The sequence below is a fragment of the Gigantopelta aegis genome, chromosome 7, assembly GCF_016097555.1.
Source record: "Gigantopelta aegis isolate Gae_Host chromosome 7, Gae_host_genome, whole genome shotgun sequence".
Taxonomy (NCBI): domain Eukaryota; kingdom Metazoa; phylum Mollusca; class Gastropoda; order Neomphalida; family Peltospiridae; genus Gigantopelta; species Gigantopelta aegis.
In genome coordinates this window covers 5,863,548-5,888,879 of record NC_054705.1, presented here as the reverse complement: position 1 = coordinate 5,888,879, position 25,332 = coordinate 5,863,548, and the positions used below count along the sequence as shown (strand labels likewise).

The window sequence follows — 25,332 nt, the reverse complement described above, 5'->3', positions numbered from 1 at the left end:
ATATTCGCAAAAACGCAGCCACGTGCAAACCATGTCACCACTGCACGTGCGTTGTCTGCACGTGCAACATGAACACCGACAGTATAAAAGTGCAGGGTGTTCGCTTGCCTGGCCTCTGTATCTGGCCGACAGTTGACAATCCAGGACATGCCACGTCTCAGTGAACCGCAGAGAAACAATGCCATCGGCCGACTAAACGCTATTATCGGACTCGCCATTCAATAATTAAATCAATTCTCCAAATGTTACGACAATGTGGTTTTGCGTTTCTTCTTTTGAAGAGTATATAATATCAAATTAAAATAGAAAATATCGAGCGTTTTCAAATAGAATATGTCTGTTAATAACTAGACTATCTAGATTTTGTTATATAATATACCACAGTTAATAACTAATCTACCTACAGGTTTAAAAAAAAGATATATAGTTAATGATAACTAAATAGCCTAGATTTTGTTTATATCACCGGTAGTAAGTTGCTTACTAAAATAACTAGATGTTTGTAGAATATGTCACTGTTAATAACTATCTATATTTTTCTGTTAGTAAAACCAAATACCTAAAGGTTTCGCTGAATATATCACTATTGATAACAAAACTACCTAGATACGTTTTATTTGATATATCACGGACAGTAACTAAACTACCTATAGTATATTTGTTTAAGTATATATCATTGTTAATAACCAAAACTACCTAAAATATTTAATATATCAATAACTAAACAACGTAGACATTTTGTAGAATATATATCACTATTAATAATTATTATATACTGTATAACTGTTAAAAACTAAACTACGTAGATTATGTTATGTAATATGTTATTGTTAATAACTAAACTAGGTAGATTATTTTATACAATATATTACTGCTAACAACTAAATTACCTAGATTAATTTATCCAATATATTTCTGTTAATAACTAAACTACCTATGATCTGTTATACACTATATGTTACTACCTACATTATTTTATAGTATATATCATGGTTACTAACTAAACTACCCAGGTTCATTTGTAGTACGTATCAGTGATAATAACTAAGATATGTATTTCAAGAATGCATCATAGCTAATAACTAAAAACGCCTCAATATTTTTGCAGCGTACCGTAAATCCTTGACTGTAAGGCCAGGCTTGTATTTTTTTTTTTTGTGATGCACCGAGACTCGGCATCTATTCAAGATAGGCTTCTGTACAAGGTAGGTGCCCATTTTTAGCATTAAAACATTTCTAACATGACCTTGTTGTAATATCATCTTTTAATGTAGACTTCCAAACGTTGCTTTATACCTGAGGACATCTCCTACCTCACTGAGGAGGTACAAAAAAAGTCCTTCTTTTCTGTTGTTCTCACCTTGTGGTAATAAGCTTTTGATGCCATGATGGGAAGTGACGAATATAACATGATCATTAACCTGACAAAGCTAGATATGTAAGATAGGCTTCTGGTCGTGCTGCTAGTGCTCTCTTGCACTTGCCAAGCGTGGTGTGGTCCATTCTCCCACCCACTCCCAAACCCTTTCCAGTCCTGGACGAAGGTGTTGGCGTACCTCGACACCTGCGCCCATGACAGTTTGCTCTGAATATGCACGTTAAACCCTATGACCTGGCCTGACCTGGCCTGACCTGACAGGGCAGGTTTGTATTCAAGGCAGGCCTCTATTTTGCCCAAATGAAGCTCTGAAACCCGGCCTCTAATCAAGGCAGGCGTATATTTTCCCCAACACGCTTTCAGACCTGGCCTCTAATCAGGCTTATATTCAAGGATTTACGGTATATCGCGGTTAACTGGCATATATCAGTGTTAACTAGTCTATATCAGTGTTAATAACTAAGATGCCTAGAGGTGACACACCTCAACAGCAGACGGCGATCCAGTTGACACTCACACAACACGAGGTGAGCGCGGCGGTGGATGAAGAACAGCAGTTGGGCCGTCCATTCGAGGAGGGATACCTCGATCCACGTGAACCGTTGGTCCCCTGATCGCTCTTGCTCGTGCAGCAATCCTGGGAGGAGAAGCGTGAAAACCCTGCAGAGCAGCACGCCGTCTTGATGGCCAGGGAGGTCGTGCAGCAGGATATCTGGGCACGGGAGGATCCATTTCTATACGGCTGCCTCTGAGGGTAAGAAGTTGCTCTGGACGAGCTACAGGGCTCCACCTCCTTGTCGCCCCTGCACAGAGTCTGAGGCTGGCGAACCGGCTGTCTCTGCGGCTGGTACTGTGACGTCGGTTGATAAGGACGCCGAGGTCTGTATTGTGACGTGGGCGCAGGTCTTCTGTATTGTGATGTGGGCGCAGGTCTTCTGTACTGTGACGTAGGCTGGGGTCGGTAGCGTGACGTCGGCTGCGGTCGCCGATCGTACGGGTACTGAGGCGTTGGCTGCAGTTTTCGAGGAGGCTTGTACTGCGATCTCTGGGGCGGTCTATATTTCGGACGGTGCGTCGGTCTCCTTAACGACAGGTCGTGGATTCTCTGCATCGCCTTCCTCGACTTTTCCTCTGCTTCTATCTTCGCCAGTTCCTCGGCTTCGAGCTGCGCCTGTATCCGAGCGTTTTCTAGCTCCGCCCGCTGTCTCTCGAGTTCCTCCGCACATCGCGCCACGGCGTCTGCGAGTCTGTCGCTGTCCAGCTGCCGTCTGCGTTCTTCTTCCGCGGCCGCCCGTTCGTCTGCCTCTCTCTGTCCGTTCTGGTCCGCCAGGAGAGCAGCCAACGCGTCTGCTTCAAGGTCTGCCCGGCGCTGAGCCGCGTCGGCTTCCCTCTGAGCTAAATCTGCAGCTTCTTGCTGCACCTGCAAAATTTTGTATTTAAAATGACTTAATATTAAAGTTCCACACCCACTGAAGCTACTCTCTCTAGTTTCTGAGGTACGCACTCTCTTTATTTTGTACAATTTTACTTTGAACTTCTACATACCAGAAAAAGGTTTCAAGGAATGTATGTTAGCAGTCACACCAGAATTAGTTTTACATGAAGGAATGAATGAATGAATGAATGAATGAATGAATGAATGAATGAATGTTTAACGACACCCCAGAACAAAAAAATACATCGGCTATTGGGTGTCAAACTATGGTAATGCAAACAAACAAGGCGATGATCAACATCAATACAAAAATTCAAGATATAAATAAAAACAGTGTAAAGAACTGTGCAAAAATACAAATACAAATGTCACAGATAGATACTGACTTTTACTCAAAAGTTAAATTTGTGCTGTATTGGCCATTGGTATTGGTATCTTCTCTCTTTATGCACATTTCAGACACCTGTTCTTGTCCCTATTCTGGCATCTATTTTCTGGCATAAATGGAAGTATGTGGACCCCAGTGAGTCTGTTTAAACACTGATCTGATATAAGCACGTTAAATTTCAGTAATTGATCTGAAGAGTTTCAGAAATAATGTATTTAACTGCGTTAGACTAGGCACAGCAATGCTTCACTGTAGCTGTCAGCTATGATTTTGGATCATAATTGCTTTGTCGTTCAGGCCCCAGTTTACAAATCGATCTTAGCGCTAAGATCACCTTACGTGTATACAAACCTGTAAATCTGCCTGCCTCTGTCGCTCGATATCCGCCTGGCGTGCAGCCTCTTCCTCAGCTTTCCTCTGAGCCTCGGCCTCAGCTTGAGCCTGAGCTTGAACTTTGGCTTGATACTGTGCCTCAAGCTCTGCCAGTCGGTCGGCAAGCTCCTGTGCCCTTCTCTCCGCAGCATCAGTGGTCTGTCTCTGACTCGCCAGCGCAGCTTCGTAAGCGGCCTGCCTCGCTGCCTCTTCCGCTTTCCTACGTGCTTCCTCTTCCTGCCTCTGTCTCTCTGCCTCCGCTTCTCGCTGTCTATCTAACTCCGCCTGTCGTTCGCGCTCAATCTGTCTCTGTCTCTCGATCTCTACTTGCCTCTCTCTTTCGATCTGTCTCTCTCGCTCTACCTGTCTCTGTCGTTCCAGCTGCCTCTGGACACCTGCTCCAGGTCGACCTGTCTCGGGGTAGTAGCCGCCATTCCTCCTCCTCCCATTGGTGGGGGAGGTGCCGCACAGAGCCTGACGTAACAGGTTTATCGCCGTGGCACAGCAGTTATCACACTCTCTAACGGCTCGGGTGGAGCTACATGGTTGACTTATACTGCCGTCGGTTTCCTGACTGAAAATATAGAAAATAACAATTTTATTGGTATTACTGCCTCGGTGGTCAGGGATTCTGCTAGAAGAAATCTTTTTGGTATGGCGCTATGGAATTGAATATTTACAATGTGTATGCTGAATGCAACTGCAGTCGACAGAGATTATGTGAGGCCTCCCCGAGACAGAAAATGGGTTACGTTTAGGATTAGGGTTAAGAAAATCATAAAGTAATGATAAGAAATCATCAATTTTGTGAAAAGGTTAACTTAAAAAATAAAATCTGCAAAAACATCTGGGTATGACGCACACCCGTTTTACCATTTAGAAGAAACCCTGATGGTGTAGTAGTTAAGCCACTGATATAAGGCTGGTAGGTGTTGGATTCGCTTCCCGGTGCCGGATAGGATAGGTATACGGCCACGACACCGACTTCTCTCTCATTAACCCTCCGTCCTGGACAGCAGTCCAGATAGCTGATTTGTGTGACCAGGACAGCTAGCTTGAACCTTAATTGGATATATTTTAATAAGTTCGAAAATAACTACAATTCTAATACAACTTTCATATAAGCCTTTTTTTCCATTGGTTAATTTTCGTGATAAATCGGACGATAGATGCACGCTATCATGGGCAACCAGGATTTATCACAATAACAAAATTCTGAGAATTCGTCCAATATACTGTCACTTAGCCTCATGTGTGGTGTTTTCGTTAGCATATTAATTCCGCGTCTTCCATTACATTTAAACGTCTGTATAAATAATTTTCATCAAAATTACTAACTTCAGATGAAAATGATGTTATTGTTACTATTTTGTTATTATTTTGTCTCGTCCCTAAACCCAAACTTTGTGATAAATCCTTATAGTTAACAACGAAACAGTGATATTATCCCCTAAATGAAATGACATTATTATTAATTTTTTTTTATTCTGATATATAGTCTTAGAGAGGAAACCCCCAACATTTTCTATAGTAGAAGAGATCTTTTATATGCACCATACCAGCAGACAGGATAACACATATCACGGCTTTTGATATACCAGTCGTGGTGCACTGGCGGAAACAAGAAATAGCCATCTGGACCACTGACGAGGATCGATCCTAGACCGACCGTGTATCAGGTGAACGCTTTACCAGTGGGCTACATACTGCCCCTTCCAAGAATAAGAATACAGATTCATGTACCTGATTTGCCTGCTACGTCCCGCCCCTTCCAAGAATAAGAATACAGACCCATTTACCTGATTTGCCTGCAACGCCCCGCCCCTTTCAAGGGTAAGAATACAGATTCATGTACCTGATTTGCCTGCTACGTCCCACCCCTTCCAAGAATAAGAATACAGACCCATTTACCTGATTTGCCTGCAACGCCCCGCCCCTTTCAAGGGTAAGAATACAGATTCATGTACCTGATTTGCCTGCTACGTCCCACCCCTTCCAAGAATAAGAATACAGACCCATTTACCTGATTTGCCTGCAACGCCCCGCCCCTTTCAAGGGTAAGAATACAGATTCATGTACCTGATTTGCCTGCTACGTCCCACCCCTTCCAAGAATAAGAATACAGATCCATTAACCTGATTTGCCTGCAACGCCCCGCCCCTTTCAAGGGTAAGAATACAGATTCATGTACCTGATTTGCCTGCTACGTCCCACCCCTTCCAAGAATAAGAATACAGATCCATTAACCTGATTTGCCTGCAACGCCCCGCCCCTTTCAAGGGTAAGAATACAGATTCATGTACCTGATTTGCCTGCTACGTCCCACCCCTTCCAAGAATAAGAATACAGACCCATTTACCTGATTTGCCTGCTACGTCTCGCCCCTTCCAAGAATAAGAATACAGATTCATGTACCTGATTTGCCTGCTACGTCCCGCCCCTTCCAGGAATAAGAATACAGATTCACGTACCTGATTTGCATGCTACGTCACGCCCCTCCAGGAATAAGAATACAGATTCACGTACCTGATTTGCATGCTACGTCACGCCCCTACCAGGAATAAGAATACAGATTCATGTACCTGATTTGCCTGCTACGTCACGCCCCTTCCAGGAATAAGAATACAGATTATGTACCTGATTTGCATGCTACGTCACGCCCCTTCCAGGAATAAGAATACAGATTCATTTACCTGATTTGCCTGCTACGTACTGTCCCTTCCAGGAATAAGAATACAGATTCATTTACCTGATTTGCCTGCTACGTACTGTCCCTTACAGGAATAAGAATACAGATACATGTACCTGATTTGCCTGCTACGTACTGCCCCTTCCAGGAATAAGAATACAGATCCATGTACCTGATTTGCCTGCTACGTACTGCCCCTTCCAGGAATAAGAATACAGATTCATGTACCTGATTTGCCTGCTACGTACTGCCCCTTCCAGGAATAAGAATACAGATTCATGTACCTGATTTGCCTTCTTCGTCCCGCCCCTTCCAGGAATAAGAATACAGATTCATGTACCTGATTTGCATGCTACGTCACGCCCCTTCCAGGAATAAGAATACAGATTCATGTACCTGATTTGCCTTTGCGAGTCGACACAGCTGGATCCAGACCACTGTATACAGACCTCGCTGTGGGTCAGGATAACGCGAGGCTGTGAACACACCTGCTGAGTGGGCTCTTCCCTGTAACAAAAAACCCCCAAAACAAAACAGAACAGTCTTATGCTAGGCTGAGATTACCAACTGTCACGATGAAGGTAGCCAACTCGCCGATCTCTCGACTTCTAGTTTCTAGTCTGAAATTCTTACAACTCTATTCTCTTCGCATAAGACTCCTACGACCCATTTGTTGTTGATCTGAAAATTACAACGCAACCATTGAGTTGGCCAACTTCGTCGTTACAGTTGGTAGACTGTGTCTAGCATTAATCAACATTAAACACATCCATACTTTTATTTAATTTATTTATTTTTAATTTCCATTTATTTACTATTATTATTACTTATATTATAAACGACCATTAACTGGATTTTGAATAATTTTAAAACATGTTTTTTTTAGGTCGAATGAATGAATGAATGGATGAATGAATGAATGAATGAATGTTTAGACACCTCAGCACGAAAATGGACAATGGCTATTGGGTGTCAAACAAAGATAAGAGCATGATCAATATTTTGATTAAAAATTAAAATTATGTAATCATGTAAAAAAAAACCAACCCCAAAAACAGTTAAACAGCTCTGGGGAAAGTTCAATACAATACAAAAATCAAGGTTAAATATTAAAACAAAAAGTGTTTTAGTAACACCTGTGAGCTGGCAAATAATTTCGTCCAGCTGAAGAAGACTATGACTGTTTTAATGCCCTACCCAAGCTAATAAATTATTATATTACAACCCCTTTGTCACTTCTACCAGTTGATAGGTACTGGGTTCGCATCCCGGTACCGGCTCCACCCAGAGCGAGTTTACCGACTCATTTGTGATAATAACTATTTTCTGTGTCTCTGTCTCTGTCTCTGTCTCTCTCTCACTGTGTGTCTCTATCTCTGCCTCTATATGTGTGTGTGTCTCTCTCTGTCTGTCTCTATGTGTGTCTCTCGGTGTGTGTATCTGTATATGTCTTTCTGTGTGTGTGTCTCTCTGCGTGTATGTGTGTGTGTGTCTCTCTCTGTCTCTCAGTGTGTGTCTCTCTCACTATCCTAATACAACTAACCACAAACCAGTTGTGCTGGATAGACATCCCAGATAAGAGAGCTGTGTGTTCAGGACAGCGTGCGTGAAACATAATTCGGTATAAGCACACTGAAGTAAGTGAGGGTAACAGCTACAGTTTTCTAATATTCACGACTGTTACATCTTGCCCCACTTAGGGAAGGATCCAACGCATAAGTATAAATTCCATTTGTCCGCATTCCGCAATACGTAATCCACATCAATCACTTTGTATGCAAAACAAGTTGATTCCACACGCGTGTTCATGTGTCTGAGTATCCGATCTCTCTTTGAATCATGGATTAGATATACGCATACGTCTTACGGATTATGGACAAATAGAATCTGCGCAAATATGTGTTGCCGATGCAAGGACGGCACATGACTACTTCATCCTCACTGAGTGAGGACTGCTACTCTCCTAGAACTGACTCGATAGAATGAAGCTTGTTCGCAACCGCACTGTCCCAATCTAGTGTGGTGGCTTAAGTTAAAATTTGGACGATATTGTGAAACGTGGGGCCAAAACACCAAAGTTGGCACATACTAAGGACCATACACTTGTTTTGAGAGGAGAGTACCCGATTTTAGAGGTCAAGGTCAAGGTCAGGTCATCTTGCCATGTCGAAACGATATATTAGTTAATATGATATTTTAAATCACTATAGTGGACACCAACACTGACACAGGACAAACGAAATCTACGCCATAGCATACCTTGACGACCACCTACAGCAGTAACACTGCAACGAAGACGTGCACTGCTTGGTGCTGGGAGGCGCGGAGCCGGCGCCATTACGACGATAGTAGGTCGAAGGTCTGGCTGTAGGTCGCGGCGCCGCACCGTTGGGTCTCGAGGTCCTCAGACTCCCTTCAAAGGGCGAGGAGTAGCCGTTTGGAGATCTGTACTGCTGAGGCCGGGGCTGCTGCTCAGCAGATCTGTATCGCCCTACCGAGGAAGAAGCGGAGGCTGATGCCGAAGCAGATGCAGCTGCGGATGATCCATAGCCAGCACCTGCCGACGCTGCTGCAGCTGCCGCCGCGGCAGATGAGCTGGATGATTGGTAGCCATTTCTAGAATTGCTTCTTGACCAGGAGCTGTACGAGTTAAACGATTGTCGCTCGTATGCTGTACAACTGTCCAGGATAACTGTAAAATTTTAAATATTAAAATAAATAAATAAGAATAATAAAAATAAAGGACAAAAGTTAAACTGAAAGCTGTGTAAAACAAACCCCACAAATATCACAGGTAGGTAAAATTAAAATTTAGAATAAAATAAAAAATATAATTCAGTATCTGGAAGAAATATCAAAACCATTTCAGGATGGAATCGAAATGATCCGGAGCGAGTGGGACCGAACGTACTGAATTGTCCACAATGTGACCTGTCTTTTGGCTACCAAAATCTAGTTCGGGCTACATCATTCCCAAGGTCTAACGGGCTACTAGATTAACATAGAAAGTATATTACAATTTGGAGTAAGAGACTTTGCAAATATCGAAAAATTTCAATAATCCAAAAAATACACTGGAAAGTTTCTTATTTTTTGCAGTTTCTGTTTGTTTTTGTTTTCGAAATATTTGTTGAAATTGCTGTTCAGAAAGTCAAACAAAATAATTAAACATCAATGTATTACACATAACTATAATACCGATGCCAAGGTATTACACATAAATATAATACCGATGCCAATGTATTACACATAACTATAATATCGATGCCAAGGTATTACACATAACTATAATACCGATGCCAAGGTATTACACATAAATATATTACCGATGCCAATGTATTACACATAACTATAATACCGATGCCAATGTATTACACATAACTATAATATCGATGCCAAGGTATTACACATAACTATAATACCGATGCCAAGGTATTACACATAAATATAATACCGATGCCAAGGTATTACACATAACTATAATATCGATGCCAAGGTATTACACATAACTATAATGCCGATACCAAAGTATTACACATAACTATAATACCGATGCCAAGGTATTACACATAAATATGATATCGATGCCAAGGTATTACACATTAATATAATATCGATGCCAAGGTATTACACATAAATATAATACCGATGCCAAGGTATTACACATAACTATAATATCGATGCCAAGATATTACACATAAATATGATATCGATGCCAAGGTATTACACATAAATATAATATCGATGCCAAGGTATTACAGATAAATATGATATCGATGCCAAGGTATTACACATAAATATAATATCGATGCCAAGGTATTACACATAACTATAATGCCGATACCAAAGTATTACACATAACTATAATACCGATGCCAGGGTATTACACATCGATGCCAAGGTATTACACATAAATATAATACCGATGCCAAGGTATTGCACATAACTATAATACCGATGCCAAGGTATTACACATAAATATGATATCGATGCCAAGATATTACACATAAATATGATATCGATGCCAAGGTATTACACATAAATATGATATCGATGCCAAGGTATTACACATAACTATAATACCGATGCCAAGGTATTACACATAAATATGATATCGATGCCAAGGTATTACACATAACTATAATACCGATGCCAAGGTATTACACATAACTACAATACCGATGCCACGGTATTACACATAACTACAATACCGATGCCAAGGTATTACACATAACTACAATACCGATGCCAAGGTATTACACATAACTATAATACCGATGCCACGGTATTACACATAACTATAATACCGATGCCAAGGTATTACACATAACTATAATACCGATGCCACGGTATTACACATAACTATAATACCGATGCCAAGGTGTTACACATAACTATAATACCGATGCCAAGGTATTACACATAAATATGATATCGATGCCAAGGTATTACACATAACTATGATACCGATGCCAAGGTATTACACATAACTATGATATCGATGCCAAGATATTACACATAACTATGATACCGATGCCACGGTATTACACATAACTACAATACCGATGCCAAGGTATTACACATAACTACAATACCGATGCCAAGGTATTACACATAACTATAATACCGATGCCACGGTATTACACATAACTATAATACCGATGCCAAGGTATTACACATAACTATAATACCGATGCCACGGTATTACACATAACTATAATACCGATGCCAAGGTGTTACACATAACTATAATACCGATGCCAAGGTATTACACATAAATATGATATCGATGCCAAGGTATTACACATAACTATGATACCGATGCCAAGGTATTACACATAACTATGATATCGATGCCAAGATATTACACATAACTATGATATCGATGCCAAGGTATTACACATAAATATAATACCGATGCCAAGGTATTACACATAACTATAATATCGATGCCAAGGTATTACACATAACTATAATGCCGATACCAAAGTATTACACATAACTATAATACCGATGCCACGGTATTACACATAACTATAATATCGATGCCAAGGTATTACACATAACTATAATGCCGATGCCAGGGTATTACACATCGATGCCAAGGTATTACACATAAATATAATACCGATGCCAAGGTATTGCACATAACTATAATACCGATGCCAAGGTATTACACATAAATATGATATCGATGCCAAGATATTACACATAAATATGATATCGATGCCAAGGTATTACACATAAATATGATATCGATGCCAAGGTATTACACATAACTATAATACCGATGCCAAGGTATTACACATAAATATGATATCGATGCCAAGGTATTACACATAACTATAATACCGATGCCAAGGTATTACACATAAATATGATATCGATGCCAAGGTATTACACATAACTATGATACCGATGCCAAGGTATTACACATAACTATGATATCGATGTCAATATATTACACATAAATATGATATCGATGCCAAGGTATTACACATAAATATAATACCGATGCCAAGGTATTACACATAACTATAATATCGATGCCAAGGTATTACACATAACTATAATGCCGATACCAAAGTATTACACATAACTATAATACCGATGCCAAGGTATTACACATAACTATAATATCGATGCCAAGGTATTACACATAACTATAATGCCGATGCCAAGGTATTACACATAACTATAATACCGATGCCAAGGTATTACACATAACTATAATACCGATGCCCCCCAGGCACCTGCCAAAGTTAAACACATGTATACAACATGCAAAGTGTGTTTGCAAACTTTTCACCAAATCCACACTACCTGCTGAAACACAAGAAGAAGTTTGTTTTGTTTAACGACACCACTAGACCACATTGATTTATTAATCATCGTTTATTGGATGTCAGACGTATCGTCATTTTTGTCATAGAGAGGAAACCCTTACATTTTTCCATTAGTAGCCAGGAATCTTTTATATGCACCACCCCACAGACAGGATAGCACATATCACGGTCTCTGATATACCAGTCGAGAAATAGCCCAGTGAGCCAATAGCCCAATGAGCCAACCGACGGGGATCGATCCCAAACCGGTCGCGCATCAAGCGAGCGCTTTACCACTGGGCTACGTCCCGCACCAAACACAGGAAAGACACAAGCCACACACAGATGAAGAATGTTTTTCATTGTGTTTAACGACACCACAAGAGCACATTGATTTATTAATCATCGGCTATTGCATGTCAAACATTTGGTAATTTTCTCATATAGTCTTAGAGAGGAAACATGCTACAGTTTTTCCATTAGTAGCAAGGAATCTTATATATGCACCATCCAACAGACAACACTGCACATACCACGGCCTTTGATATACCAGTCGTGGTGCACTGACTGGAACGAGAGATAGCCCAGTGGGTCAACCGACGGGGATCGATCCTAGACCAACCGCGCATCAGCCGGACGCGTTACCACTGGGTTTCGTCCCGCTTACAGAAGAAAACATGAGTGCCTCTACAGAGTACAGAAAATAGGGATACATTCTGTTCGTTGTGTACATTGTAAATACACCAGTTGCAATTTACTAACGTGAAATATGTTACACCGGTCGTGGAGCACTGGTTGGAACAGAAAAAAGACCAATGGCAGCCTGGACCATCGACAAGATTTGATCCTGCGACCCAAACACCTAAATGTGAGCGCTCTAGCGACTGAGCTATACCCCGCCCTCGGAATAGGATAATATCTATATACACCTCCAGAATGATTTTAGCAACTCCAGCCAATGCACCTCAACTGGTTTAACAAAGGCCGTGGTGTGTACTATCCTGGTGCATTTAAATGATCCCTTGCTGCTAATCGGAAATAGTAGCCGAGTGCGTGGCCACAGCGGGTTCCCTCTCTCAGTATATGTGTGGTCTTTATCATATGTCTGACGCCATGTAACCGTAGGCAAAACTCATGCGATTATATAAAACTAAGTAAAAGCTGTGGGAACCATACAGTAGAATGCAATACAAAAATCAAGGTAAGTATATTTTAAATTGTGTACAATACAAATATCAAGGTGAGTATATTTTAAAACTTTGCATAGAAATCAAATTGTTTTAAAAACATTAAAATTAATTTTGGATGGACTTTAAACGATTACAAAACATTTCTGTTGCCAAATATATCGTTTCTCGTCGGCTTGAGAAGATAACACTCCACCAAAATGTGAAAGTCAGTGTACACTGACAATGTTCTCACTGAAGAGGAGGGTCCTTCTTTAAAATAATAAAACAAATGAATTCGTCACATGTGTGTGATATTGGCATACAATGGTAAATGCTAGTGCCATTTCTAAACGCAAAACGGACGGGATATAGCCCAGTGGTAAAGCGTTCGCCTGATGCACGGTCAGTCTGGGATCGAACCCTGTCGGTGGGTGAATTGAGTTATTCATCGTTCCAGCCAGTGCACCACGACTGTAGGCTAGTGCATATAAACGGTCCCTTGCGACTAATGGAAAAATGTAGCGGGTTTTCTTTTTGTCATAATTACCAAAGTAAGTTTGACATCCAATAGCCGATCATTAATAAATCAATGTGCTCTAGTGCGGCCGTTAAACAAAACACACTTTTTAACTCTAATACTAAATATCAGAATTACCAAATGTTTGACATACAATAGTCGATGACTAATAAATCAATGTGCTCTAGAGGTGTCGTTAAACGAAACATTTCCACTGTAATACTAAATATCAGAATTACCAAATGTTTGACATACAATAGTCGATGACTAATAAATCAATGTGCTCTAAAGGTGTCGTTAAACGAAACATTTCCACTGTAATACTAAATATCAGAATTACCAAATGTTTGACATACAATAGTCAATGACTAATAAATCAATGTACTCTAGAGGTGTCGTTAAACGAAACATTTCCACTGTAATACTAAATATCAGAATTACCAAATATTTGACATACAATAGTCGATGACTAATAAATCAATGTGCTTTAGAGGTGTCATTAAAAAAAACCCATTTCCACTGTAATACTAAATATCAGAAATTTCATCAAATATGTGACATACAATAGTCGATGACTAATAAATCAATGTACTCTAGAGGTGTCGTTAAACAATACACACTTTGGGGCGGGACATAGCCCAGTGGTACAGCGCTCGCTCGATGCGCGGTCGGTGTGGGATCGATCCCCGTCGGTGGGCCCATTGGGCTATTTCTTGTTCGAGCCAGTGCACCACGACTGGTATATCAAAGGCCGTGGTATGTACTACCCTGTCTGTGAGAGGTGCATATAAAAGATTCCTAACCGATGAAGTGGCGACAACGGGCTTCCTCTCTCTATATCTGTGTGGTCTTTAACCATGTGTCTGACGCCATATAACTGTAATTAAAATTTGTGGAGTGCGTCGTTAAATAAAACATTTTCTTCCCTCCTTCCAATACACACTTTAACTGTTTATGCCACCCTCTCTCCCGTAGATAGACTACTTCCCAAAACTGGTGCTGCTATTTAAAAACAAGAAAACACTTACCTAACACCCATAGCGTAATGACAGTCCTATCCATGCCTGAAGCTATGACGGAGAACCGCTCTAAAAACACACAGGTGTATGATTTACTTCGACACCGGTAGTTCCTACAGACCTGCTGTATCAGGCCTTTCTCACGATGACGTCACACCACCTCGCAGCCAATTCGAGGAAGCCGGTGTAAAACATGTTAAGACTTCTGACCCTATATAAATAAAGATGTGTGTCACACACGAAGAAAAATAGGAATTGTTAGTTTGTTTTTCTTGCTTAATACACACAATGTAATTGCTATTGCTTATTCTAGGGCATTCTACCTACCGCCATAGTTTATCGTTTGTTTTGTTTTGGGATTATTTTTTAGATTAAAATAATTTATCAAAGTTGCTAACAAACAATTCTGTCCATGATTTTAATGGAGGGAAATACCAAAAAAGAAAATACTCTTTGAGAACATCAACACCCATATACTGCATTCCCCCCCCCCCCCCCCCCCCCCCCCCCACAACGGAACCTCCAGCAACCATAATTCACATACAATGTAATTGCTATCGCCGATTTCAGCACCTCCCCAACCCCCGTTGCGACAGTTTATGTTTTTAATTCGGGGGAGGGAGAGGGAAATACCCCAAACAAAATATTCTTTGCGATCATCCACACCCACCCACCGTCTCCCCACTTCGAAAAATAACGGGGAGACAAAAATATAAAGAAAACATAATAAAATAAATAAATAAAAACAACAAAAAACAAGTAAGCACAATTTACCAACAAGTTCAGTTATCTTAACACTCATGATCAGGAAGGAAGTAAATGTTTTATTTAACGACGCACTCAACACATTTTATTTACGGCTATATGGCATCAGACATATGGTTAAGGACCACACAGATACTGAGGGAGGAAACCCGCTGTCGCCACTTCATGAGCTACTATTTCCGATTAGCAGCAAGGGATCTTTCATATGCACCATTCCACAGACAGAGTAGTACATACCACGGCCTTTGATATGTCATTTGTGATCAAAGGCCGGTTTTGTCTTTATTTGGGAAGCCACTAGTCATTTATTCCTTCACTATAGCAGATTCAGATCACATAATTGCACACAGCATGTCTCGCTTCATCTCTCCAACACGCTATCCCCTGGTTTCAATACACCAGTCGTTAATACTGGATGACACTTCTTGCGCGTATGCAGGGGTATGGAAAAAAAAGGGGGGGGGGGTCAGTCGGACGCAGATGGCCCTCCCTGCACAAGCAAAGTTTTGTTTTTGTTCTTTAATATATTTGCCAAGGAAACATGACTCGATCCTTCTATAAAGTTCGCTCGCCACAGTGAAGTTCACCCCCTGCTAAACATTCTACTACACTAGAAAGGTTGTATTTGGGGGTGACGTTAGTTCCATAAATCCGGCGAACCACTGGGTAGAGTGCAATTAATCCCAATGGGTCTACGGATGGGAATCGAGCCCACATCATATGGCACACAAGGCGAAAATGTATCATTGAGTTAAATTCCATATCCAAATTCATCAGATTGTATTCAACCTATGCAGTTAAGAAACAGCCCACGTCAAAATAAAACACGCGCGCACACACACACACAGATACACACAGATAAACACAGATAAACACAGATACACACACACACACACACACACACACACACACACACACACCCTCACCCCCAAACAAACTCACCCCCCCCCAAAAAAAAACAAAACTAAACAAACAAACGTTCCGTGGCAAAAAATGATTAAAGTACCTAGTAGAATTAGGCAATTGTGCACTTGCACTGGTTGATAGCATATATCACAAAACCTGCTATAAATTGAGGGTGTGTGTGTGTGTGTGTGTCTTACAAGACAAATTCCTTCGAAACGCAGAGCGTAACATACACAATTCCATAGCGGAATGTACACAATGCCGAGGAGCAGAACCAAACCCAATGCGTCACCAGTGTTCCATATTAGAAGCGCACAATATATGTAACACAACATTTTCTCTTTTTTTTTCACTAGCTCCCACAAGCGTAGCTATTGTTTTCTAAACTTCTGAAACGAGTGGTAATTCGTGTCATGTGTGCCAGGCATGTTTGCTATTTTCACTCACAACACTTCGAGGGGAAAAGGCGATTACGCAGGGGTCGAGATGGCGCTAGTTTGCGGTAATAGGTTACCACGTAAACACATCTGATTAAGTAGTAAGAATATTCACACCTGGATGAGGATGAAATATGGTCACATTTTATCGACGGACAATGACTTTTTGGACATTATCTAAAACAAATTCCACACATATATGTTACTAAAAGTTTGTTTTCTTTAACGACACCACTAGAGTACATTGTTTATTAATTATCGGCTATTGGATATCTTTTATATCCCCCCCCCCCAAAAAAAAAAAAAAAAAAAACAAAAAAAAAACACACGCAACAACAACCAAACAACAACAACACGATATCACATACCACGGTCTTTGATATACCAGTCGTGATGGACTGGCTGGAACGAGAAAAATACCCACCGACGGGGATCGAAAGAAAGAAATGTTTCTATTTAACGACATACTCAACACATTTTATTTACGGTTATATGGAAGGAAGGAAGGAAGGAAGTGGTTAATTTAACGACGTACTCGACACATTTTTTTTCAATTTACGGTTATATGGCGTCGGACATATGGTTAAGGACCACACAAATATTGAGAAATGGAACCCGCTGTCGCCACTTCATGGGCTACTCTTTTCGATTAGCAGCAAGTGATCTTTTATATGCACCATCACATACACAGCATAGCACATACCACGGCATTTCAATGAATGAATGAATGAATGTTTAACGACACCCCAGCACGAAAAATACATCGGCTATTGCGTGTCAAACTATGGTAATGTCAAAACATAGTGATGGTCACCATCAATATAAAAATTCAAGAGTCAAATAAAACCACAGTGTAAAGAACTGTGCCTAAAATACAAATATCACAGATAGATCAAATTAAAATTTAGAGTAAAATTCTGCATCACGTAAAAATTGTAATAAAAATTCTGGATGGAATCGAAATGATTCCATCACATTTCTTTGACCAAATATATCTTTCCGAGTTTTTTTCAGGTACTGACACTCCACCAAATTGTGGGCTTAGAACGGAAGGACAACATGTGTAACTTTAACATTGCCACCGCAGTCGGAAAATTAATACCTATATATCGCCTTTTTTACTTCGTGAAAGTGAGGCTTAATTCAAAATAGGCGAAACGTAGCCCATTAGTAAATCGGTCGCTTGATGCGTGGTCGGTTTGGGATCGATCCCCGTTAGTTGGCTCATTGGGCTATTTCTTTCTCTAGCCAGTGCACCACGATTGGTATATCAAAGGATGTGGTATGTGCTATCCTGTACATGGAATAATGCATACAAAAGATCCCTTGCTGCTAATCGAAAATGAGTAGCCCATGAAGTGGCGACAGTGAGCTTCCTCCCTCAATATCTGTGGTCTTTAACCATATGTCCGATGCCATATAACCGTAAATGAAATGTGTTGAGTGCGTCGTTAAATAAAACATTAAATTACCCATATGTCTGACGCCATATAATTGTAAATACAATGTGTTGAAAGAAAGAAAGAAAGAAACGACGCACTCAAAACATTTTATTTACGGTTATATGGCGTCAGACATATGGTTAAGGACCACACAGATTTTGAGAGGAAACCCGCTGTCGCCACTACATGGGCTACTCTTTTCGATTAGCAGCAAGGGATCTTTTATTTGCGCTTCCCACAGGCAGGAAAGCACAAACCATGGCCTTTGTTGAACCAGTTATGGATCACTGGTCGGTGCAAGTGGTTTACACCTACCCACTGAGCCTTGTGGAGCACTCACTCAGGGTTTGGAGTCGGTATCTGGATTAAAAATCCCACGCCTCGACTTGGATCCGAACCCAGTACCTACCAGCCTGTAGACCGATGGCCTACCACGACGCCACCGAGGCCGGTACAATGTATTGAGTGCGTCTTACGTAAACTATTTCCTTCCTTCCACAAAACTGTGGCGTACCGTCAGAGTACACCGACAGTGTCAAACGTGGAGGGACAGAAAACGCATGCACTTCAAGTATCTGAGTCAGCAAGTTTATAATGTCATCTTGCCCGTCTATGGGAAACGGTTTACTGTCTGTTAAGACTTATAAAACAAGAAGTGTGTTTTGTTTAATGACACCACTAGAGTACATTGATTTGTTAATCACCCGCTACATGTTTCCATTAGTAGCAAGGGATATTTTATATGCACCATCTCACAGACAGGATAGGACATACCACGGCCTTTGATACACCAGTTGTGGTGAACTGGCTGAAACGAGAAAAAGCACATTGATCCCAAACCGACCGGGCACCAAGCGAGCGTTTTACCACTGGGCTACTTCGCGCCCATAAAGGACTTGACGCGACACGTGTGTGTGTTTCGACTGTTGCGTCTACGCCTTGTGGTTTACAGACGCACGGATGAAATTAATGCATTTTGATTTTGACTTTTTTTTCCAGAACCGCAAGCAGTCAATATGAACCTTTAGAATGTTCATGATGTTTGTGAATGAATGGATGTATGTTTAACGACACCCTACCTACTACACACACACACTATACGCACACCACACAAACACTAAACGCACACCACACAAACAATAAACACACCCCAGACAAACACTACACGCACCCCACACAAACACTACACGCACACCACACAAGTATTATACACACCACACGAGCATTACGCACACCACACAGGCATTACGCATACCACACAAACATTACGCACACTACACGCATACACATACACGTACTAGGCATTGGGCAGATTTCTTCCATATAATAAGCAACAATATCTGCGATATTGTGAACGTCATTGCGATCTGATTTTAATTTTTATGGGCTTGTATGGACAGGAGATAATGAATACGTAACATTCCATCAAAAGGAATGAATGAATGAATGTTTAACGACACCCCAGCACAAAAATACACAAAGGTCAGGACATGAAAGTGATTATTTACATTAGAAATAGAAATAATGTACTTACGTAAAACAAGAGATTTGTGGGGAAAGTACAATATGTTAGTTTGTTTTGTTTAACGACACCACTAGAGCACATTGATTAATTAATCATCGACTATTGGATGTCCAACATTTTGTAATTCCGACTCAGTCATTAGAGAAAAGCAGCAAGGGATCATTTATATGGACTTTCCCACAGACAAAAAACCACATACCACGACCTTTGACCAGTTGTAGTGGACTGGTTGAAAGGAGAAAAAAACCATTGAGTTCAATGGATCCACCGAGGTGGTTTGATCCTGCGACGCAAGCACCTCAAGCGAGCACTCAACCGACTGAGCTAAATCCCGCCCCAAGTACAATATGATACACAAACAACAACAACAATAATAATAACAAAATAAAATAAAACCTAAATAAATGCAAGGGCATCTACCTTATTAAAATTAGCTCCACTATTACATGTGGATCTAACAGCAGCCAGTTGGAGCTCATGTCCACCAATCAAAACCTTACTTGCAGAATCATGCCAATGATTTAAAAATAATTTGAAAACATTCCGAATTATCCTGAGGGTATACGACATATTTCGAGTGAATTACGAATGCCTTAAAACATGTTTTATTTTATAAAATAAATAATTTGTAATGTAAAACTGAAGACTGATTTATTTTTTAGTTTTTTTAATAAATAAATAATTTGTAATGTAAAATTGAAGACTAATAACCCATCCCGTACGTATTGGTATGGTTCGCTGTACTGCGGCCACTAAAATAGACTCGCCCGATATTTTTAGAATTTGTATGCTCCCAAATAACGTTATAAAAGGCGAAGTGTGATTGGTCAATATTTAAATTATTATTCACAGACCAAATGTTACTTGGACATTGAAGACTACGCAGTGTTGTTAGCAATCTGATTTAAAAAATTTATACTGGTCTAAATAAGGCATTCGTAATTCACATGAAACGTGTCGTATACCCTCAGGATAATTCGGAATGTTTTCAAATTATTTTCAAATCACTGGCATGATTCTGCAAGTAAGGTTTTGGATGGTGGACATGCGCTCCAACTGGCTGATGTTAGATCCACATGTAATAGTGGAGCTAATTTTAATAAGATTGCAAGGGCATATGCCAATCATAATAAATATAAAAGCAAAATCCCAAGAAAAAAAAGAAGTAATTATGTAATTATCACAGAGCCCCTTTAATAAATCATAGTGTTTTGTGTTTTTTTTTATTTTCCTCCCCGAGTGCAGCATGTTAGAACCTAGTTATTACTGTCTGTTCGCCTATAGAATACCAACACCGATAGGAAGTCGGGAGCAGGGCGAACAGTTAGAATCCCGGTGCAGTAAACATGTCTGGCAGTTTGACAATGCATCGTGTGAGACTGAGTAAACACAAAGAGCGAATATTTCAGGTGCAAGGTCACTCGAGGTCAATCGACATGGGACCAACAGCCATGCAGAATTCACAATCCAGACAAGATTTAAAGGAACTGTCCGCAGTTTGCAACCATTCTAAAACGTTTCCGACTAAAGAGTCTCTTGTTTTCAAGACTAAAATAAATTACATATGGAATACGGCGTGTGTGTGCAGGAAATTATATTCTAGTGGGGAGGGTCTACATTTGAAGAACGAAGTTTTTAAGGGGTCGGGCCATGTTGTCCCCTCCCCCTCATAACAACCATCCCCTCCACTTTTCTCGCTTTCTGGATCTCCCCCTTCACAACCACCATCCCCTCCACTTGTCTCGCTTTCTGGATCCCCCTTCACAACCATCATCCCCTCCACTTGTCTCGCTTTCTGGATCTCGCTTTCTGGATCTCCCCTTCACAACCCCCTTCCACTTGTCTCCCCCTTCACAACCATCATCCCCTCCACTTGTCTCGCTTTCTAGATCTCGCCCTCACAACCATCATCCCCTCCACTTGTCTCACTTTCTAGATCTCCCCCTTCACAACCATCATCCCCTCCACTTGTCTCGCTTTCTAGAGCTCCCCCTTCACAACCATCATCCCCTCCACTTGTCTCGATTTCTAAATCTCCCCCTTCATAACCATCATCCCCTCCACTTGTCTAGCTTTCTGGATCTCCCTCTTCACAACCATCATCCCCTCCACTTGTCTCGCTTTCTAAATCTCCCCCTTCATAACCATCATCCACTCCATTTGTCTAGCTTTCTGGATCTCCCCCTTCACAACCATCAGCACACGCAGGGGTGAATGAATGAATGAATGTTTAACGACACCCCAGCACGAAAAATACATCGGCTATTGGGTGTCAAACCATGGCAATGCAAACAAATAAAGTGATGATCAACATCAATATAAAAATTCAAGGTTTAAACAAAAACAGTGTAAAGAACTGTGCAAAAATACCAATACAAATATCACAGAATTTTACGGACACCGAATTTTACTCTAAACTTCAATTTGTGCTGTATTGGCCATTCTCAAAGAGAATGTTACACCCCTGCACCACGATGAGGTTACAGCACGCGCAGGGGCAGGGGTGAATGAATGAATGAATGAGTGTTTAACGACACCCCAGCACAAAAATACACGGCTATTGGGTGTCACAAATGGTAAGTGCATGAAAGTATTATATATATATATATATATATAATATTTTCATGTAAAACCACAGTGTAAGGAGCTGTGGGTGAAAAGTGAGTACTGGTTTTGTAAATATGTTTAATATTTTGGTTAAAATACATTTTAAAATATATAATACATGTAGTCAGAATTGCAACTTGTATATTTTGTAATATTTTAAAGATGGTCAGAAGTAATGAATGAATGAATGAATGAATGTTTAACGACACCCCAGCACGAAAAATACATCGGCTATTGGGTGTCAAACTATGGTAAAAGTTGGAAATGCGAATGTACCGATTTAGTGTTAGTTTTGGATACCATCTGATTATTGTAATGACGTCAGATTGTGGTTATTTTTGTGGTAGCGATAGAGGTAGCCACTGGGGAGCCTACTGAATAGTTTGTGTGCACGGAGATTAGTCTGTATAGACTGTTATTGGTGAAATGTGATATTTCAAATTGAGGTGCACTTTTGGAGAACAGTCTATGACTGTTGATGTAAGGGGTCTTGTTTTCGTCGACACATAAGGTGTGACGACGGGGTAACAGGTACCATGCTTATGTTGACCCATTTGTTATAAGTTTTTGTTTGATTAATATGGAAGGCTCGAGGTGACCGTCATGGCAAGTGTAGGAATCTGAAGTAATCATGGAAGATCCTGTTATCGTTGCCGATGTGAACTTACCTTTGTTGTAGGACCGATTCGCAAGCCACGTACGTTGGATGTGACTTTGAAACCGATTTAATTCAAATTTGTCAAAGTGATTTGATCACTGTGGTTTTTTATAAACTAGAAATTGCGATTCATGGCTTTAGTGTGTAAAATGAAGACATTTTAGAAATTAAATATATATATTTCATTTTACTAGTTGTCATTTTTGTTTGGAATGTTCAGTTAGTGTCTAATTGAAGCCCTCAGTCAGTCTTGATCTCCCACTTCACAAGCATCATCCCTCCGCTTGTCTCGCTTTCTGTATCTCCACCTTCACAACCATCATCCTCTCCACTTGTCTTGCTTTTTGTATCTCCACCTTCACAACCATCATCCCTTCACTTGTCTCGCGGTCTTCATCTCCCCCTTTATGCAGCAACAACCACATGGCATTGTCTACCAGCACGACAATGCGAGACCTCATACGTCAAGGCTCACCATCGACTTTATTAATAACGCCAACATCAATGTTTTACCGTGGCCAGCATGTTCTCCAGACGTGAATCCCATTGAGCACTTATGGGACTACCTGGATCGGCAAGTTAGAGGACTACCTGGATCGGCAAGTTAGAGGACGGCCAGTGGCACCAATCACCACTCAACAACTGGAACAATGTCTCCTTCAGGAATGGCAACGCATCACGCCTAACGTCATTCGTCGTCTTACGTCATCCGTGCGTCGACGTGTTATGGCGTATATTAATGCGCATGGTGGGCATACACACTATTAATTCGACATTTGATGACATTTTGCTGAAAATTGAATGACATTTTACAGATTATGAAGACTTATAGATTTACAGATTACGAATTATCGTACTGTGCATTTTCACAACCTGACCCACCCGTGTTTGTGGGTCTCAGTCATAAGGTACACTAACCCCGGCATGAGGCAAATCCAAAGCAGACTTGGCAGCTGAATCTGCCTTTTCATTACCCCTTATGCCAACATGGCTGGGTACCCAACAAAATACAATGTCTTTATTGGCAATAGATAAAAAGACACACTTTCGTATCACCATCCCAATTAAGGGATGGTCCAGCTTCATATTTCGTAAAGCTTGAAGACACGAAAGTGAGACTGTAAAAATAATAAATTTGGATGCACTAGAATCCTTTAGTTCTTCCAAGGCTTTAATGACTGCCCAAACTTCAGCACTAAAAGGAATGTAATCACGGTACTTTTCTTGAATTTCCATGAAAAACTGTTTATAAATAACAACATCTGTGCGATCTTTCTTCAGATGCGTCAGATCAAACACAATTTTAGGTGGTGTAATACACCAGGGTGGTAAAACAAAACATGAAGGAGTTTCCAAAGTGTCAGTTAAATCAATGTTGGAAAGCGACAAAAAATGCTTAATGCGAAGACCAAATGTACGAATAACATTTAGCCTTGCATCAAACAACTTCATATATTTGTTGTCAAACACCGCATCATGTGTTGGATGTGTTGGTAAAGATTTAATCTTGGCAGCATACTGCAGAGAAAGCTTTGCACGTCTAGCACCCAAACAAGGTTCGTGTGCATCAACATACAAGCTCTCTACAGGAGATGTTCTAAATGCACCAAGACATAGTCTAAGTCCTTGATTGTGTATAGGATCTAGCATCTGCAAGTAAGACTTGCACGCCGACCCATACACAATGCATCCATAATCTAGTTTAGACCTCACAAGAATGAATGAATGAATGAATGAATGAATGTTTAACGACACCCCAGCACGAAAAATACATCGGCTATTGGGTGTCAAACTATGATAATGCAAATAAATAAAGTGATGATCAACATCAATATAAAAATTCAAGGTTTAAACAAAAACAGTAAAGAACTGTGCAAAAATACAAATACAAATATCACAGAATTTTACGGACACCGAATTTTACTAAATTCAATTTGTGCTGTATTGGCCATTCTCAAAGAGAATGTTACACCCCTGCATCACAAGAATGAATGAATGAATGTTTAACGACACCTAAGCACGAAAAATACATCGGCTATTGGGTGTCAAACTATGGTAAAATGAAACAACAGTGTGATGAGCATCATCAGTATAAAAATTCAACAGTTAAATAAAAACACAGTGTAAAGGACTGTGTAAAAAATGCAAATATCACAGATATATATATATAAAATTAAAATTTTGAATAAAATTCAGTATC

General features: G+C 40.4%; 1 protein-coding gene across 1 annotated transcript; it reads right to left on the bottom strand.

The window, feature by feature from the left end:
- Positions 1-275: 275 nt before the first annotated feature.
- LOC121377834 (polyglutamine-repeat protein pqn-41-like) lies at positions 276-23,593 on the bottom strand. Its single transcript, XM_041505933.1, has 7 exons — positions 23,441-23,593; positions 21,135-21,246; positions 14,802-14,861; positions 8,522-8,954; positions 6,659-6,769; positions 3,553-4,147; positions 276-2,798 (listed from the first exon to the last, which is right to left on the bottom strand). Exons 1-7 carry the CDS (start codon positions 23,591-23,593, stop codon positions 1,863-1,865), a joined length of 2,400 nt encoding a protein of 799 aa, XP_041361867.1. The 3' UTR covers positions 276-1,862.
- Between the last annotated feature and the right edge of the window lie 1,739 nt (positions 23,594-25,332).

Excerpts from the sequence above, each read along its gene's own strand:
- LOC121377834 (XM_041505933.1), bottom strand. The coding sequence starts at position 23,593 with ATGAGGTCTCGCATTGTCGTGCTGGTAGACAATGCCATGTGGTTGTTG. Across the intron at positions 21,247-23,440 it reads AGAGGATGATGGTTGTGAAG|TCTCACACGATGCATTGTCA; the intron begins GTGGAGATACAG and ends GTGTTTACTCAG. Across the intron at positions 6,770-8,521 it reads TGCTGTAGGTGGTCGTCAAG|GGAAGAGCCCACTCAGCAGG; the intron begins GTATGCTATGGC and ends TTTTTGTTACAG.